We start from the raw sequence: 18696 nt of genomic DNA, 5'->3' as shown, positions 1-18696 counted from the left end.
GCCTGGCTTTAATTTTCATTCCATTAAGGTTCATCTCGCTGCATTGACTGCCTACAGGAAATGCCCTTCACAGACTTCCTTCTTCCAGATCCCTGTGTTCAAAGATTTTTTGAAAGGCTTGAAGAAAGTATTCCCTCCTGTCCGGCTTCCTTCGCCTTCAGATTGATGAAGGAGCCTTTTGAACCCATTCATAAGGCTTCGTTGCAGCACCTGTCCTGGAAGGCGGCGTTCCTCGTGGCCATTATATCGGCCCGCAGGGTGAGTGAAATTCAGGCGTTGTGTTGCTAAGAACCTTATACTGTATTTCATGCTGCTACGGTTGTTATGCGTACTCAACCTAAATTTCTTCCCAAGGTTATTTCTGATTTTCATGTCAACCAGACCATAACTTTGCCTACGTTTTTTCAGAATCCTTCATCTCCAGCGGAAAGGTCTTTGCTTTCCCTGGATGTTAGGAGGGTGTTGAAATTTTATCTAGATAAAACCAAAGATATTCGTAGGTCAGACCAATTGTTTATCAATTATAGATCAGTCAGGACCGGTCTTGCTACTTCCAAACAGTCCATTTCTAGGTGGATTGTGTCCTGTATACAATTGTGTTACCAAAAAGCTAATAAGACCGTAGGAGACAAACCTAAGGCTCATTCCACCAGGGGCAAAGCTGCCACGACTGCTTTGCTCGGGCATTTGTCTAAATTGTGCGACTTTCAGTATTTCCTTAAGAGCTTTGTATTGTGCTTAGCACCCTGTCCTCATAAAGAGTCCAGGGTTGTTGTGTTCTAAATAAATATCCTTGTATTTTCATAACAACTTGTGTGGTGTCCTTTCACTTGGTGTTCAAGGGGTATATGTGATGGTATAACAGCTGGCTTAACACGCCCTCTAGAGTTTAGCCTAAAGACTGCTCTTGTCCATGCTACTAGGATAGCTGGTCTATAAGGTTGACTTACAACCAATCATCAAGGGTTGTTTGGACTGATACAAAGTGCTCACTAGAATAGTGAACATTATATATCAGGCCAACTTCTCACAGTGGTGAGAAAAGCTGCAGAGTTATTGGACATTACTCTGCCTTCTACGGAGTTTAAATCCAATCTTCTGACTGAAGTGTTGCATTCGCCCTCATCTGTGTCTGAACCTCAATTACCATTTAATGAGGCAGTTTTGGAACCAGTGTTGGAGGTTTGTAAGAAGCCTTTGTCTGCTCCTGCGGTCTCCAGGACTGTGGCACGGAGGTATAGGGTGGCACGCTGAAGATCCAGAGTTTTTGTTGGCTCATTCTTCGCCTGAGAGCCTAGTAGTGCAGGCGGCTTGTTCAAAAAAATCTTCAGGGGCTTTTCCTCCGGTTTCAGCGGACAGGGATTCAAAGCGCATTGACCAATCTGCCAAAAAGTTGTTCTCATCTGCAAGCATGGAGCTAAAATCTACAAATGCTACTTGCTTGATGGGAAGATATATCCATGCCTTGATGGATTCTTCTAGCAGTAGCTGCCAAAACTGTCTGATGAAGATAGAAAAAACTTTCAGGAAGTTTTGGATGACACCCAGGCTGCTGCTCGTCAAGTTATCCAGAGTGGCCTAGATAGGGCTGACTCAGTGGCAAGGATTATGGGCTCTGCAGTAGCTACAAGAAGGGGGGCTTGGTTGAAGTCTTCAGACTTTTTTCCTGATGTGCAAGCTACTCGGTTAGACTTAACATTCGATGGCACAGGAGTCTTTGGTAAGAAGGCGGATGCCGCTCTTGAGAGATTCAAAGATTGTAAGGCCACAGCAAGATCACTTGGCTTACAAACTCAATCTAGAGGATTTTTTAGAAGGTATAGAGGGTTTGGAAAGTAGTCCTTTCGTCCGCAAGGACCGCCTCGGCAGCAGCTACAGCAACAACAGAACACGCTGTACAAGTCCTATAGGGGAAAAGGCAGAGGTCGTCCAAGAGGTCGTCAACCCTCCTCCTTCTTCTACCTCACCCCCCATCACCGCAGCAAAGCAGACCTAAATTCCCCATTCTCAATCATATTGGTCCTGTGGGTGGTCGGCTTACCCATTTTCTGCAGGATTGGGAATCGGTCACTACAGACCAATGGGTTCTCAATCTTGTGGCAAATGGGTATGCTCTTCCCTTAGAGGAATTTCCTCCAAATTACCCTCCTTGCCAAGGAGCTTGCTCAGAAGAACATCTCAGTCTCCTACAGGAGGAAGTTCTGACCTTATTAAAGAAAGGTGCGATAGAGGTGGTTCCAGAGCAAGAGAGGGGTCAGGGATGCTACTCCCGGTTTTTCCTGATTCCCAAGAAGGATGGCAGGTTGCGTCCAATCCTGGATCTCAGGATCTTGAACCTTTATCTGAAACAAGAAAAGTTCAAGATGCTCACCCTTGCGCAGGTTCTTCAAGCGCTGTTGGAAGAAGACTGGAGGGTGGCGCTCGACTTGCAGGACACGTATTTTCATATTCCGATCCTGTAGTCGCACAGGAAGTATCTCCGCTTCACGGTGGGTTCGCAGCACTACCAGTTTGCAGTCATTCCGTTTGGAATTACTACTGCACCTCAAGTCTTTACCAAGGTGATGGCAGTGGTGGCAGCACATCTCAGAAGGTCGGGGATTCCAGTTTTCCCCTATCTGGACGACTGGCTGATCAAAGCAGAGTCTCCAGAGAAGGTGCTACATCATCTGTAGGAGACAACTCAGTTGTTGTACAGATAGGGTTTTTCGATAATAGTACCTAAGTCTCACCTGGTGCCCTCCCAGCGCAACCTGTTCATAGGTGCGGTACTGGACACAACTGTATGTATGATTCCCTTATTTTACAATGGAGCAGTTGTTCCAGTCCTGAAGGTCCTTCGCTTGCTCGGTCTGTTTGCTTCCTGTATTCTCCTGGTCAACCATGCACGCTGGCACATGAGGGCACTCCAGTGGTGCCTCCGCAGGCAGTGGTATCAGCACAATGGGGATCTCAGGGATCTGAGAGGATCTCCAGAGAAACTGCAGCGGATCTGTCTTGGTGGAGCGTGGAGGGCAATTTGTCTCATGGAAACCCCTTTCATCTGTCTCCATCGGTTGCCACTGTGATAACTGATGCATCCCCTCTAGGGTGAGGTGCTCATCTGGGGGATCTGGAGATCAAGGGTCTTTGGTCTCCGGAGGAAAGGTTGCTTCACATCAACCTTCTAAAGCTAAGAGCGATTCGTTTAGCACTCAAGGCCTTCCTACCTTCCCTTCGCGGTCTGTCAGTTCAGGTCCTGACAGACAACACGACCGCGATGTGGTATATCAACAAACAGGGAGGAGTGGGGTCGCATCTTCTCTGCAGAGAAGCTCTGCGTCTCTGGTCCTGGTTCAGGACCATCAGATTTGTCTGATGGCAAATCATCTGGCCGGAGTTCTGAACGTGCGTGCAGACAGTCTGTCGGCAGTACTCAGCCGACCACAAGTGGAGGCTTCATCCGGAGGTGGTTCGTCACGTCTTTCGGATGTGGGGAACTCCCCGGGTGGACCTGTTCCCACTCATGAGAACGCCCACTGCCTATCGTTCTGCAGCCTCCAGTATTCGATGCAGGGAGCCTTGGGGGACGCGTTTCAGTTGAGTTGGGACTCACAACTCCTTTACGCGTTTCCTCCCATACCCTTTTTTCCTCGGGTTCTGAGGAAGATTCGCCAAGACCGGGCCCAAGTCATATTGATCGCCCCGGATTGGCCAAGAAGGGTGTGGTACATAGATCTTCTCCACCTCTCCTCGTGCCCTCCGCTCCGTCTCCCTCTCGGGGCAGATCTCCTCTCTCAGATGGAGGGGCAGGTTCTACACCCCCACCTCCAGACCTTACACCTTCATGCCTGGAGATTGAACGGGGCAACCTGAATTCATTTTCTCTCCCACACGATGTGGTGGATGTCATATTATCGGCCAGACGTGACTCCACCAAGTCGATCTATTCCTATAGATGGTCCAAATTTGTTTCCTGGTGTGGAGAGAAGTCTATTGACCCCTTGAGGGCTGGTTTGTCCAACATTCTTCAATTTGCTCTTTTTTTGGGCCAGCAGGGTTTTGCTGTGGCAACTGTAAAAGGCTATTTGTCGGCCTTGTCGGCATTCCTTTGTTTGCCGGACCAGCCGTCTTTATTTAAATCACCTATTGTTTTAAGTTTTATAAAAGGTCTTGCCAACATATTCCCTCCAACTCCATTTATTGTACCTCAATGGGACTTGAATCTTGTCTTGACTGACTTGATAAGTTCACCCTTTGAAACTTTACACAAGTGTCCCATGAGACTTTTGTCTTTCAAGACTGTTTTTCTTGTAGCAATTACCTCGGCAAAGAGGGTAAGTGAGCTTCAAGCTCTAAGTTCGAAACCCCCATTCCTGACCATTCATGCTGAGAGAATGGTGCTTAGGACCAGGGCTGCTTTTCTGCCTAAGGTGGTAACTCCCTTCCATCTGGGGCAGTCCATTACCCTCCCTACCTTTTATCCTCCCCTCACCCTTCCAAGGACGAGGATCGGCTTTAGCGTTTTGACCCTAAGAGGGCGGTGAGTTTCTACCTCGATAGGACTAAAGACTATCGTGTGGACGACCAGCTTTTCATTGGATTTGCTGGCTGTAAGAGGAAAAGCGGTGCTGAAGTGCACTCTGTCGCGATGGATAATCCTGTGCATAAAGATCTGCTATGCCCTTGCTGTTAAGGAACCTCCTGTGGGTATAAGGGCTCACTCTACTAGAGCAAAGTCATCAGCGTCTGCTTTATCTAGGGGTGTACCTGTTGAGGATATTTGTAGAGCCGCAACTTGGGCCTCCCTCCACACTTTCGCGAAGCATTACTGCTTGGATTCTGAGGTGAGGAGGGATGGCCATTTTGCGCACTCTGTCATCCAAGATTTCTTGGTATAGCAGAGTGGACACCCTCCTCCGGGAGTGGGGACTGCTGTGAGATTCTATTCACAAGGTGAGGAATCCACTGGCAGATGTATCTATCAGAAGAACAAGTTACTTGCCTTCAGTAACGCTTTTTCTGGTAGATACAGTATCTGCCTGTGGATTCCTCACTGACCCACCCGCCTCCCCGTTGTCCACTCTTCTATACCTACTAAGTGTATATTTCTTTAGAATTTTCAAATAGATGTATTTGTATGTTCATGCATATTGCACCGGTTTCACACTATGTGTGCTGTTTTGAATACGGTGTACTATGTATACTATTACTGTTTGTCGGTCCGTCCGTGTGCACTCAAACCTGATGCACAGCAGAGAATCCTAAAACTCCCGTTTTCCGTCTCGTCTCTGTCTGGCACCCATACAGATGAGGAAATGGGCAGGATGAAGGCGGAACTTGATACCCTCAAAGCCGTGGGCTTGGAGAAGGAGTGCAAATGCCGATACAGGCCCAACCAGCGCAATGGATACCAACAGAGGGTTCAAACCCCTCAATGGTCCCAAGGGAAAAACCAAGGCAAATCGCAATATCAGAGCCGTAAATCGAGCAGAGGTAGAGGTGGTCAACAGCAACAGTCCTCTAGCACAGCTAGATAGGGAGGAAAACCATGAGCAGTGGCTTCCTCTTGCGCCGTTGCCCACTCCAGTCGGAGGAGGTGCTTCACATCATCTGGCAGAGTGGTGCTGCATCACAAAAGATCGTTGGGTGCTCAATATACTGCGCAATGGATACACACTATGTTTCCGTGTGCTACCAAAGGACATTCCTCCAAAAAGAGCTCGTCCTCACCAACTAAAGTTGCTCCGACAGGAAGTGAAAACCCTTCGACAAAAGCAAGCCATAGAAGAGGTTCCTTCCGCACAGCGGGGGAAGGGAGTCTACTCCAGGTACTTTCTTGTGCCCAAAAGAGATCAGGAGCACAAGTTCAGACCTATCCTGGATCTTCGCCTACTAAACAGAGTCATTGTGAAGGAGAAGTTTCGCATGTTGGCCCTTCATCAAATATATCCACATCTGCAAATAGGAGATTGGATGTGTTCGGTGGACCTCCAAGATGCGTACTTCCACATACCCATTGCTCCACGTCATCGCAAGTATCTGCGGTTTGTGTTCGGACACAAACACTATCAGTACAAGATCTTACCCTTCGGGCTCAAATCTGCCCCACGTGTCTTTACCAAGTGCATGGCAGTGGTGGCAGCCGCCCTTCACAGAAGAGGTCTGTTCGTCTGCCCTTACTTCGACGATTGGCTTCTGAAAGGGCCATCTCCTCGACAGGTAAGGAGCGACTTCCAAGTTTGTCTGCAGCAGTTACACAATCTGGGCCTTCATGTTAACATGGAGAAGTCCGTGCAGCAGCCCACCCAGACGATCCACTATCTAGGATCGACTCTGGATACAAACAAAGGAAGAGCGTTTCCTTCGGAGGAGAGACTTTCTTCAATGCAACAGAAGTGCAAGATTCTGCTCCAGACAGAACGTCAGCAGTCCGACAGGTTGCATCTCTGCTGGGGTCAATGGCCTCCTTCATATTTCTCATCCCCAACACCAGGCTGAGAATACGACCGTTGCGGCAAGATCTAGAAGACAAAAGAGATCAAGCAACGGGTCACTGGGAATATCGGATTGTGCTCTCCCAAGCAGCGAAATCATCCATCAAGTGGTGGACTCTGCCTCAGAATCTGTTGGTGGAAGTCCCTTTCCACCAACCAGTTCCAGTGCAATTGTTGGTAACGGATGCATCTCTGCAGGGATGGGGGGCACACATGGGGTGCCTTCAAATGCAGGGCCGGTGGTCCATAAAGGAACAATCCTACCACATAAACATGTTGGAGCTATGAGCAGTTCATCTTGCTCTGAAAGCTTTTCTACCTTCGATCTAGTCCAACTCGGTCCTGATCCAAACAGACAACATGACCACCATGTTTTATCTAAACAAACAGGGTGGTACACACTCTCGCCCTCTCCCTCCCTGTAGGCTCAAGCGATCTGGCACTGGCTACTAGCTCGAAACCTCTCCATAGTAGCAGTGCACCTTCCGGGAGAACGGAATGTCAAAGCAGACTCACTCAGTCGACACTTCGAAGATCAGCCAGACTGGGTGCTACACGATGAGGTGGTGGCAGATTTTTTCCATCAATGGGGTTGTCCATCAATAGATGTGTTTGCAGACAAAAACAAAAAATGACACGCCTTCGCATCCAGATTCCACAGTCCAGGGACAAGGGGGAATGCGCTTTTGATGGATTGGTCAGACATTTGCCTACGCCTTACCTCCCCTGCCTCTGATCCCGAAGGTGGTGTACAAGCTCATTCGATCCAACATGAAGATGATCCTGATAGCTCCAGACAGGCCACGGCAGTGGTGGTACCTGATCTTCCTCAGTTGTCGGTGCTCCCACGCAGGAGACTGCCTTACAGAGCGGACCTACTGACCAAGATGGACGGGAGGATTCTCCATCCCAGCCTTCCCTCACTGAACTTGGCAGCATGGCTCCTGAGGACCTTCAATACTGACACTTGAAACTGCCGCAGGACTACATGCACATTTTGAAAGAGGCTAAGAGGCCCTCCACAGGCGCTTCATATGCGTTCGAGTGGAAGAGTTTCTTCCTATGGTGTGTTGAAAATCACTTTGACCGTACAAAGAGTCAGAAGGATGTCATTCTTCCTTACCTTCTCTATCTAGCTAAAGCGGGTTTGATATATGCTACAATCAGGGTTAATTTGTCAGCCATTACGATGTACAGAAAATCACCCAGCCATCCTTCCCTTTTTCCAAATTCAGGTGGTTAAGGACTTCTTACAGGGTTTGAAGAAAGTATATCCCCCTGTTCGAAACCCTTCTCCTCCATGGGAGTTGAATCTGGTGCTGTCCAAATTAATGGGTCCTCCTTTTGAGCCCATTCACAAAGACTCTTTACAGCACCTGACGTGGAAGGCCTCTTTTCTGGTAGAGATAACATCAGTGTGCAGAGTAAATGAAATCCAAGCGCTGTGTGCAAAAGAGCCTTATACGTTTTTCACCACAACAGAGTAGTATTAAGGGCTCACCCTTCCTTTTTCCCTAAAGTTGTATCTGATTTTCATATTAATCCGTCAATCTGCCTACCGTCCTTTTTCCAAACCCCAGGACGCCTGCGGATAGGTCACTTCAGATAGAATTTAAGCACTCTTTTGGTCCAAGGAATGGAGTGTACCAAGGGCATAAGAAAATAGGATCAATTGTTTTTAAATTATGGTGCCATGAGAGCAGGCTCCCCAGCCTCTAAAAGATCCATTTCTAGATGGATAGTGTGCTGTATAAAATTTGCTTACCAGCTGGCTCATAAACCCTTGTTGTTGTCTCTTAAAGCACACTTCACTAGGGGAAAAGCGGCCACAGTAGCTTTCTTGCATGATGTTCCAATGTTTTAGATGTGCAAGGCTGCAACCTGGAGATCGGTTCACACCTTCACAAGGCATTTCGGTCTAGAATCCGATTCCAGGGCTGATACTTAAGTGGGCCAGGCCTCCTTGAGGCATCTTTTCGGATAGTGATCTATCTGTCCTGGCTTTGTTATCTAAGCTGATTGGTTAATTTACCGTTATGTTCCTTTGCCCACAGGTGGATGAGGTGATGCTCGCTATTCTGCTCTACTGCTTATGACTATTGATGAGGATCCCCTGGAAAAGAAGGATTAGTTACTTACCTGTAATCCTAGTTCTCTTCCAGGGGTATCCTCAACAAAGTCATAAGCAACCCTCCCACCTCCCCTGGCAACAGATTCTGGTATTTTAAAGTTATTATCAACTCTTTGTGCCATGGCTTTTTGAGTCACCGCAAAGAACTGACCTAACTGTCACCCCTGAGGCATGATGGGAAGCTGGGGGTCATGACTGCCTTAAAGGCACTGTGCCAGTTTATCTCTATGTTGCTATGAGTTAGCTTTAGAGGCTTTTGCGATGCAGCCTGGGAGCTGTATATGCTTCAGTACTAAGTAAGTTTTCTACTGACTGCTGATCATTAAAACAGTTACAAAACATGTTTTGCTGTTGGTTTCTCCTGTTTCTAATGCTTGTTTTATGATATAATGGTGAGTTCTTACAGCATTATACACCTCTGGTGTTGATAAGGCTGCAATTGCTTATTTTTATAAATATATATGTATATATTTATGGAGATACATATATGTGGGGCACATATATGATTGTGTTTCCAGTGTCGCGCGCATCGGCGGGAATATTCTAGTGTTGATGACTTTGATGAGGATACCCCTGGAAGTGAACTAGGATTACAGGTAAGGAACTAATCCTTACTCTCAAGCTGCATGGGTTACATTTAAAAGTCTAATGTTAATATAGTAATAATTCTATTCTCCCCTGACGCTTCCCACGCATTTCCACCGTTACAGAAGTATATTCAGCCAAAACAGCCTCTAAGGTCTTCTTCACAACAGCTGGTGGAAACACCGAGGTACAAGAGCTCAATGTGCAGGAAATAGCAGTCAGTCACGGGTATAAAATGTGGAATTCCTTGCCTGTTAGACAATCCCCAATATTCACAGTTTTCAAAGGTTAGACTTGTTTATTTGATAGGGCTGCTCTGTTCACCTTTCTCACGAATGTGTTTCATGGTTATTGGCCTATCCACTTTAATTTAGACATTATAGTGGGGGGGGGGGGGTTTCTCCAAATATTACGGTTTGTGGTGTGGGTTTCTTGTAGTTTATTATTGTAATATTTCTGCCTTTCCCCAGTTTGCATGGAGGCTTGCCTTCTGGGCTCAGAGTAAAGGAAGGCTCACTTGCCATCAGTTTCAGTCCTTACAATCCTTCTCAATCACTAATCTGCTTAAATCACTCTGGGGTGTTTTCATAGTACACAAATGTGTTTCATGTGTTTTCATATGATTTATTTGAACAACTTTCCTTGTCATAGTGCCCATAGTTTTTCATCCCCGCCCCACATTCTACTGCTTGGTACTCTTCACTTTTAATCAGACTGAGCCTGTTTTAATAAGTTAAAGTAAATGATGTGTTTTCTGGTGGGGCTTGAACCAAAAATCCAAATTTTCAAAATAAAATTGTCCATTATATTTCGTTCTTACCACTGGTGGCTACTTGGTTGCCTTTACTAAAATTAAATGCCTCTAAGCACAAAAATTGCTTTATATCTGCAGGAGCCCCTCAACGCCGGATTTGAGTACAGATGAACTGCATGATGACATTGCAGACATTCCTCATGACTTGGAATTGAACCACGAGGACTTTTCTGATGTCCTACCACGGATTCCTGATGACCTGCAAGACTTTGACTTCTTTGAAGGTAAATGTCACCCTTAAATGTTACCCTTATTACAAATTTAAAGTGAACTGATGCAGCCCATTTGTAGTATAGAGTTGTACTAGAGACATCAAGGTGGCAAAATACAGTGAATAACTTTGTCTTCCAAGATGGAGATTACTGGGAAGGATGCTGATCAAATTATTGGAAGAACTTTCTCATCAGGCTTGCTGTTAATAGGTGCTTGAGAGCAACATCAGCTGGATTGCATCGCTGCAGGAGGAGTTTGCCACCTGTTGTCAGGCTGTAATTCACTAGCATTTGCAATGACCAGCTAGTGAAAAATGAAATCTATACTCGGACCACTGTGCAATGGACATTTTCATTACCAAAACAGTCAAATACCATTTGTACTGTTCAATCTAGTCTTCCATTCACTGCTTCATTCTTGAATTCACCCTCTGACACTACAGCAATAAAACGCACACAAACGTAACATATGCAATATAAATTAGAAAAATTCAAGTAGAAAAATAAGTGCTGCCATCTAACATGATGGGTATAAGCTTGTAGTAACAAAACAAAATATACCTTAGTTTGTCTGTTTTGTAGAGGATTTGTACATAGTCTTTTGTGGTTTTAAAGTTCTAGCATGGTTGTCCAATTTAAGTTGATGCACTACAACTTCCTTCACATGACCTCTGCTTGCGCAGACAGGTTCGAGGCATGTGGGCTGCTGAATTCATATCTGTGCATAGATCGCCGCCTAGTGTTGGTCCGGATGATTGCTCATTGTTGTCCTGGAAGAGTCTTCGAAGTATCACGAGATAGGTGGCTCCTCCCCTGAACTACAGTGTGCATGAGCATCGACTCATCCTCAGATTGTTTTTTCCGCCATTGGGTTCGGATGTCTATTTGTTAACTCAAGTTCGGAATCAATAATAAACTTTCTCTTTGCCCTAAAGGCTTTTAGTTATCGTCGGTATTGTCTTGCGATCGGTACCAGTACTTGTTCCTGCTCTGTCCCGAGCCGGACATCAAGAGGAGCCGCGTGGCTTTTCGACACTAAAGGCCCGGTCGACGCCAGAGGCCTTTTCTACGATCCATCATGGAACGGAGCCCGTTCAAAAGATGCCCCGTTTGCAACTCCAAGTATCCTCACATCGGCGTCCACCCGGTGTGCAACAAGTGCCTGTCTCCGGATCACGATTAAGCCAGCTGTATGGCTTGTTCTCGGTTCCGCTCCAAGAAGACGATTCCCCTTCGACGCGCTGCACGGAAAGAGGCCCAGCAGACGGCACCTGACCCGGTGAACATCTTCGATGCCGAGGAGGATGAGGGAGTCGAGCAGGAAGATCAGGAGAACCTGTCTGATCCAGCTTCGGAGATCGACTCCAGCTGCGACGCAGATGTAGAGATGGTCGATTCTGAAGACGTCGTCGACGAGGTAGGAGACGACGAAGAGGCCTTCGCGGCCATGGAAGATAGCTCAAGCGAGGAGCTAGGCCCAACCGTTGGTACGGGGGCCGTAACTAAAACACTCGATAAGGCTCAGGTCGAGGGATCGTCACATGGCCTTACCCAAGATCGTACACTTGGTTCTACAGCCCCGCCTCAAGGCCCGGCTAGGGACATTTCTAACAAGCATTCAGTTGACCGGTCCAAATCGAAAGCATCGGTGTCTACACATCCGAAGGCGCTGGACGCTAAATCGAAACGAAAAGTGTGTATCGCTTTGGTCGGTTCAAAGACCTCTGAACCATCGGCACCGACAAAGCAGAAGTGTTATCGACCCGGTGAGGTCGCTGAAGGGTGTCGAGCCGAAGACCGGGGCACCGAAGAAACTGGTCAAGGACGTCGACCCGAAGAAGTCTGCGCCGAAGGCCGTCGACACAGACAAGGGACTCGGACCTCAGAAGGTTCTCGATCCTAAGCGTCGACCCGACAAAGCTCAAAGCAGTACAGGCCTCGAGTCCACACCCGGTGGTGGCTCGAAGGAACCGGTCGAGTCAACACAGCCATCCGCCTCCTTTTCGAAGCAAGTGTCAGACTCGCTGAAACGTATTAAAGAGAAGGCTACTACTATCGGACCAAAGGCTACTCCGCCCCCGAAGTCGGTCAGTAAACCTCCAAAACCGTCGGCACCCATCCAGTTCACACTGCCGCCGAAAGTGGTGCCCAAGGCCTTCGCCCCGAGGACTGCCGTCGAAGCGACCAAGAAGGTGTCCGTGGGGCCGAAACCTACAACTGAGGAGGTGGCCACCAAGCATAGACAGCCTCCGCCTGAAGATCAGTCAAGGCAATTCATCGACGCCGAGACGGGTAGACTTTCTATTTTCAAACGGAAGATCACCCCTGAACAGCCTATGGAATCCTATAGAATTCCACTGAAGAAGAAGAGGGATTCTGCTACGTCACCTCTTCTCTATGAACCTATAACACCACGTGGACAAGACAATGCCCCTATCTCACCCACATACTCAGATGTGGAGGCAGGGGAGGGTGACAATGAGGAGTACAGCTATCCTGCAGACACTGATCCTGAAGATCACGCTGAACCCTGGACAGACGCTGCTGACCCAGGAGACCCACAAACTGCCCCAGACAGTCATGTCTATGCTGTTAAAACCTCGCCTACTGAAGACACGGCTGCGTTTAATGCACTTAATGAAAGGGCAGCAAAAAATCATGATGTCCAGCTCCATGCTGACCCTGTGGAAGAGGATTTTTTGTTTGACACCTTCAGAGAGAACTGTCAAGACTCTGCTAATGCTAAAGGGTGTCCTAAAACATGCTGGGGACATTTTTAAGGAGTATGTGATGTGGAGATCACTAAGGACGGGCTCATTTAACATGAAACCAAGGGGTTTCTTCACTCATTAAACGTAGCTTAGTTGTCTTATTTCAAAAAAGCCAGTCAAATGTTTCTTGAGATCATCATATGTTTTAATTCATTTTCAGATGTTTTTTCTTGTCAACAATGTTTATAGAAATCCATTCCACAAATAAATCATTTGATAGCATTACTTCATGCCCAATGCATTTCGGGTTAAAAAGGTAACCCTTCGTCAGGGGCCTGCAAAAGGAAAACATACAGGACTTTAGCAGTCAGCAAACAAACCATTAACAACTGAAATAACATTGTACATACTGGATACAAAATTGCTTGCATGTATTAAACGTTTTGTTATCATTCATCAAACAAATGAATTCGTGAGCACAGGCGGTACTGAATTGATACGGAGCAAACTACATATAAACTAGCAGATATTGCAAAATATCACCAGCATTTTAAGTTGTGGTTAGTGTAGTATTGAGACTGCGTGAGTCGCGATTATAGTAGAATGTCGAGCCTGAAGATCAGTCAAGGCAATTAATCGACGCCGAGACGGGTAGACTTTCTATTTTCAAACGGAAGATCACCCCTGAACAGCCTATGGAATCCTATAGAATTCCACTGAAGAAGAAGAGGGATTCTGCTACGTCACCTCTTCTCTATGAACCTATAACACCACATGGACAAGACAATGCCCCTATCTCACCCACATACTCAGATGTGGAGGCAGGGGAGGGTGACAATGAGGAGTACAGCTATCCTGCAGACACTGATCCTGAAGATCACGCTGAACCCTGGACAGACGCTGCTGACCCAGGAGACCCACAAACTGCCCCAGACAGTCATGTCTATGCTGTTAAAACCTCGCCTACTGAAGACACGGCTGCGTTTAATGCACTTAATGAAAGGGCAGCAAAAAATCATGATGTCCAGCTCCATGCTGACCCTGTGGAAGAGGATTTTTTGTTTGACACCTTCAGAGAGAACTGTCAAGACTCTGCTAATGCTAAAGGGTGTCCTAAAACATGCTGGGGACATTTTTAAGGAGTATGTGATGTGGAGATCACTAAGGACGGGCTCATTTAACATGAAACCAAGGGGTTTCTTCACTCATTAAACGTAGCTTAGTTGTCTTATTTCAAAAAAGCCAGTCAAATGTTTCTTGAGATCATCATATGTTTTAATTCATTTTCAGATGTTTTTTCTTGTCAACAATGTTTATAGAAATCCATTCCACAAATAAATCATTTGATAGCATTACTTCATGCCCAATGCATTTCGGGTTAAAAAGGTAACCCTTCGTCAGGGGCCTGCAAAAGGAAAACATACAGGACTTTAGCAGTCAGCAAACAAACCATTAACAACTGAAATAACATTGTACATACTGGATACAAAATTGCTTGCATGTATTAAACGTTTTGTTATCATTCATCAAACAAATGAATTCGTGAGCACAGGCGGTACTGAATTGATACGGAGCAAACTACATATAAACTAGCAGATATTGCAAAATATCACCAGCATTTTAAGTTGTGGTTAGTGTAGTATTGAGACTGCGTGAGTCGCGATTATAGTAGAATGTCGAGCTGTAACTAGTGAATCGGGTGAAATAAAGGATCGAAAATGGGAAAGATAAATGAACTTACTGAATGAGTAACGCGCGGGGCTCTCGGCGTTTCACACACCGAACCGGTCTGTATGGCGGGAAGCCAATCGGAAGGAGTGTTATAGCCTAGTGGGTTGATCACGTGGTATACGGAGTTCGTTGAATCTATATAAAATCTCTCCGTGATATTAAACAGTACATAAATACGAGTCAATCAACCTGTACTGTTAAACCAATACGGTGGTCAAGAGGCAGAAATTTTACATTTATCAAGAACGGTTCGAGAACCATAAAGGTTAGACAGCGCATGGTGATAGGTCAGTGGTATGCATCACGTGATGGTAACCAGAAAGTAAACAAGCTGCAATGTAAGTTGTGATCGCTGCATCAATCTTTATATCGATCAAGATGGGGAAAACAATAAACATGATTAATTATGAAATAGTATCAAAGAGAACGTAAAATGTGGAGATGGAACCGGACTGTGTCTACATATATGATGCGAACAATATGGGTGAGACAAATATTGAGTCATGATAAATTAGTGTGATGTATCGTGTGCCTCGACTACAAGGTACATATGTATATTTCATCACAATTACCCAAATGGTATATAGCATTAGCAGTAGGAGATAGTGCAGATTGGCAGTCTTAGCTGATGATATTAAGTCAAACAAGTCTCTAGTAGATGAGGTGAGGGAGGGAAGGAACGTCAGAGTTCCAAGTTGTGCCAAAATGTCAGAGAAAACCTGAAAATTCAATTCTATCATTTATCCCTGTTGGTTGGAGGGAATTGAGTTTTTTGATCCAGAAAAATTCTGCCTGTAAACGCTGTTTCACAGGATCCATGTCACAGCGCTGTGGGAGTATCTCTAGTATGGTAAACTTGAGTTGTGCTATTTGATGGTTGTTTTCAAGCCAATGTGTGGCCACCACTGATTTCGTGTTTTTCGTGCGGATGTTGCTTTTGTGTTCTGACATTCTTATTTTTATCTTCCTTTCTGTCTGGCCAACATATATTTTGCCACATGGGCATTTGATGGCATGGATTGCATTTTTGGAATCACAGGTGCCGGTGTATTGTAAGTCTATTTTATGGCCTTTTGTAGGATGCATGAATGTGTTTCCGGTTATTACATTATTGCAATGTATGCAATTCAAGCATTTGGACATGCCTTTATGTTGAGTTTTATCCACTTTTTTGGTGGTTAAAACCTCCTTTAAGTTTCTTGATCTTTTGAACGCGAAAGTTAATTGATCGCTATACAAATTTTGTAGATCTGGTTCATCTTTAATGAGCGCCCAAGGGTGATTGATGTTTCTCTTGATTTTTTTGGCAGCTGTCGAAAATTTAAGTACACATACTGTTTTTTGTTCTGTGGTTTGTGCTGCAGGTGTTAATAGACACTCTCGTATTTCGCCACTTTTTTGAGTGATTCTTCAAGAATCTCTTTAGGATATCCATGGGCAAGGTATTGATCTTGTTGCTCTTCAAAAGTTTTTTCCAGTATGTACGGGTCAGAGGTGATTCTTATGAGTCAAATGAATTGGGATGTCGGAAGATGTTTCTTTGAAGTTTCAGGATGTAAACTTTGGAAAAGTAGACTGGAATTGCGGTCTGTGGCCTTTTTGTATACTTGAGTTTGTAGTTGTTGGTTGGTGATGGTGATTTGTACATCTAGGAACGAAATTGTTTTTGTTCATAATGTGGGTGAATTTGATTCTGGGGTTCAATTGATTGAGTTCCATGATGTTTGTGAGTAACTGTTCCTTTTCACCTCTCCAGATCAGAAATAGATCGTCGATATATCTTTTGAATATCACTAGATGGTCTGTCCAATTGGTGTTGTTTAAGATGTTATCTTGTTCGAATTTCGACATGAACAGATTAGCATATGAGGGGGCCCCCCCAAAGCCCATTGAAGTGCCATTGCATTGGTTGTAATATTTGTTATTCCATTCAAAATAACTATGGTATAACGCAAAGTGCATCAGTTCAATGAGAAAAACTTTATTGGCTTCACATTCTTCATCTCGTAGAAGGTTCCATTCAAATGCCTCGAGGCCTTCGTTGTGGGGAATTGATGTGTATAATGACACAACGTCAATTGTACATAACCAATATTCAATGTTGGCATCTAGTTGAATCATTCTGAGAATGTTAAGAAAAGCTGTCGTGTCTTTTATGTAGGTTTGTCCTTTTTGCACAATCGGCTGTAGATAACAATCTATATATCAGATTTCCTCGCAACATTAGATCTGAAGGATGCATATTTCCATATACCGCTACACCTGTCACACAGAAAATACCTCAGGTTCACCATTCAGGATCAGCATTATCAGTTCAAGGTCCTCCCTTTCGGAGTGACGACGGCACCCAGGGTGTTTACCAAGTGCCTGGCGACAGTGGCTGCACACCTACGGAGACAAAACGTTCACGTCTACCCTTATCTGGACGACTGGCTTATCCAGGCGAAGTCGGCTCAGCAGTGTGCCGACCACATGTCCCACACCATTCACCTTCTTCACATTCTCACTGAATTATCCAAAGTCCCACCTTCAGCCCGCCCACGTACGGCAGTATCTGGGCGCGACAATAGATACTCTGGCAGCCAAAGCACAGCCAAATTCAGTGCGGATCAACAGCATGCAATTGCTGATACAACAATTCAAACCACAACTCTCGCTTCCAGCACGAGTGTTCATGCAGTTGATAGGCATGATGGCCTCCTGCATCTTCATAGTCCCGCACGCGAGACTACACATGCGTCCGCTTCAGGAGTGCTTAGCACGTCAGTGGAATCAGGCTCACGGACAGTTGAAAGACCTAGTGTTGGTGACCGGTCGCGCATACAACTCTCTGCATTGGTGGAATCCACAAAACCTTTGCAGGGGCCGACCGTTCCAGGAGCCTGTGCCACAGATTATTCTGACAACGGACGCATCTCTCCAGGGATGGGGAGCTCATGTACTCCACTACACAGTGCGGGGACTATGGACAGCACAGCAGAGGAACCTTCTGGAACTGATGGCTATCTTCATGGTGATGAAAGCATTCAAGGTACATCTGTGCAACAAGGTTGTGTTGATCCAGACGGACAACATGACGGCCATGTACTACATACAGAAGCAGGGAGGTACACACTCTCCACAGTTGTCTCATCTGGCTCAGAGCATGTGGAAGTGGGCCATTTAAAGGAACATCTTCCTCATGGCGGAGCACCTCCCGGGCAAGGACAATCAGATGGCGGACCTGCTCAGCAGGTACAGCCACCAAATGCACGAGTGGGAGATACATCCATCAGTACTCCAGCCGTACTTTCAGCAGTGGGGTCATACAGAGATAGACCTATTCGCCACAAAGGAAAACGCCAAATGCCAAAACTTTGCCCCCAGGTTCCCACACCCACAGTCGCAAGGAAATGCGATATGGATGAACTGGTCGGGCAGATTTGCGTACGCTTTTCTCCCAGCACCTCTAATACCGCTGGTGGCACGCAAGCTGAAGCAACACTCGATGACTCTCATCCTGGTCGCTCCAACATGGGCATGCCAACCATGGTACACCACGTTTCTAGAACTCTCCATGGTACCGCATCAAAGGCTGCACCTCACGCCCAGGCTTTTGACGCAGAGCCATGGCGACATTCAGCATCCAGATCCGCAACAGCTCAACCTGGCGATCTGGCTCCTGAGGTCTTAGTTTGGCTACCTCAACTTGCCTCCTGACTGTATGGATATCATAAGGGAGGCAAGGAAGCCCACCACTAGAGCATGTTATGCTGCAAAATGGAAGCGGTTTATCATTTATTGTGGCGAACATAACCTCAAACCGCTAGATGCATCTACTCACGACATCATTTGTTATCGGTTACATCTATACAAATGCAATCTGGCCTACGCTTCCATTCGTATACATTTGTCCGCAATAGCAGCTTATCTGCAGAACAGGCAACATCTCTCGCTTTTCAGAGTGCCTGCCATTAAAGCCTTTCTGGAGGGACTCAAACGAGTTATTCCTCCCAGACACCCACCAGCGCCTGTATGGAACCTAAACGTGGTCCTC

The 18696-nt window shown here is 46.0% G+C and overlaps 1 protein-coding gene across 2 annotated transcripts in view; it reads left to right on the top strand.

The window, feature by feature from the left end:
* INO80D (INO80 complex subunit D) overlaps window positions 1–18696 on the top strand; it is a 224053-nt gene that overhangs the window by 165793 nt on the left and 39564 nt on the right. For both annotated transcript variants that reach the window (XM_086955307.1, XM_086955306.1), the window contains exon 10: window positions 10085–10230. In XM_086955307.1, the coding sequence (XP_086811433.1) occupies window positions 10085–10230 (146 nt within the window). The remainder of the gene's footprint in view (window positions 1–10084; window positions 10231–18696) is intronic.

The sequence above is a fragment of the Lissotriton vulgaris genome, chromosome 2_1 (genome assembly GCF_964263255.1).
Source record: "Lissotriton vulgaris chromosome 2_1, aLisVul1.2, whole genome shotgun sequence".
In the NCBI taxonomy this organism is placed as follows: Eukaryota; Metazoa; Chordata; class Amphibia; order Caudata; family Salamandridae; genus Lissotriton; species Lissotriton vulgaris.
This window is presented reverse-complemented; position numbering and strand designations above follow the sequence as displayed.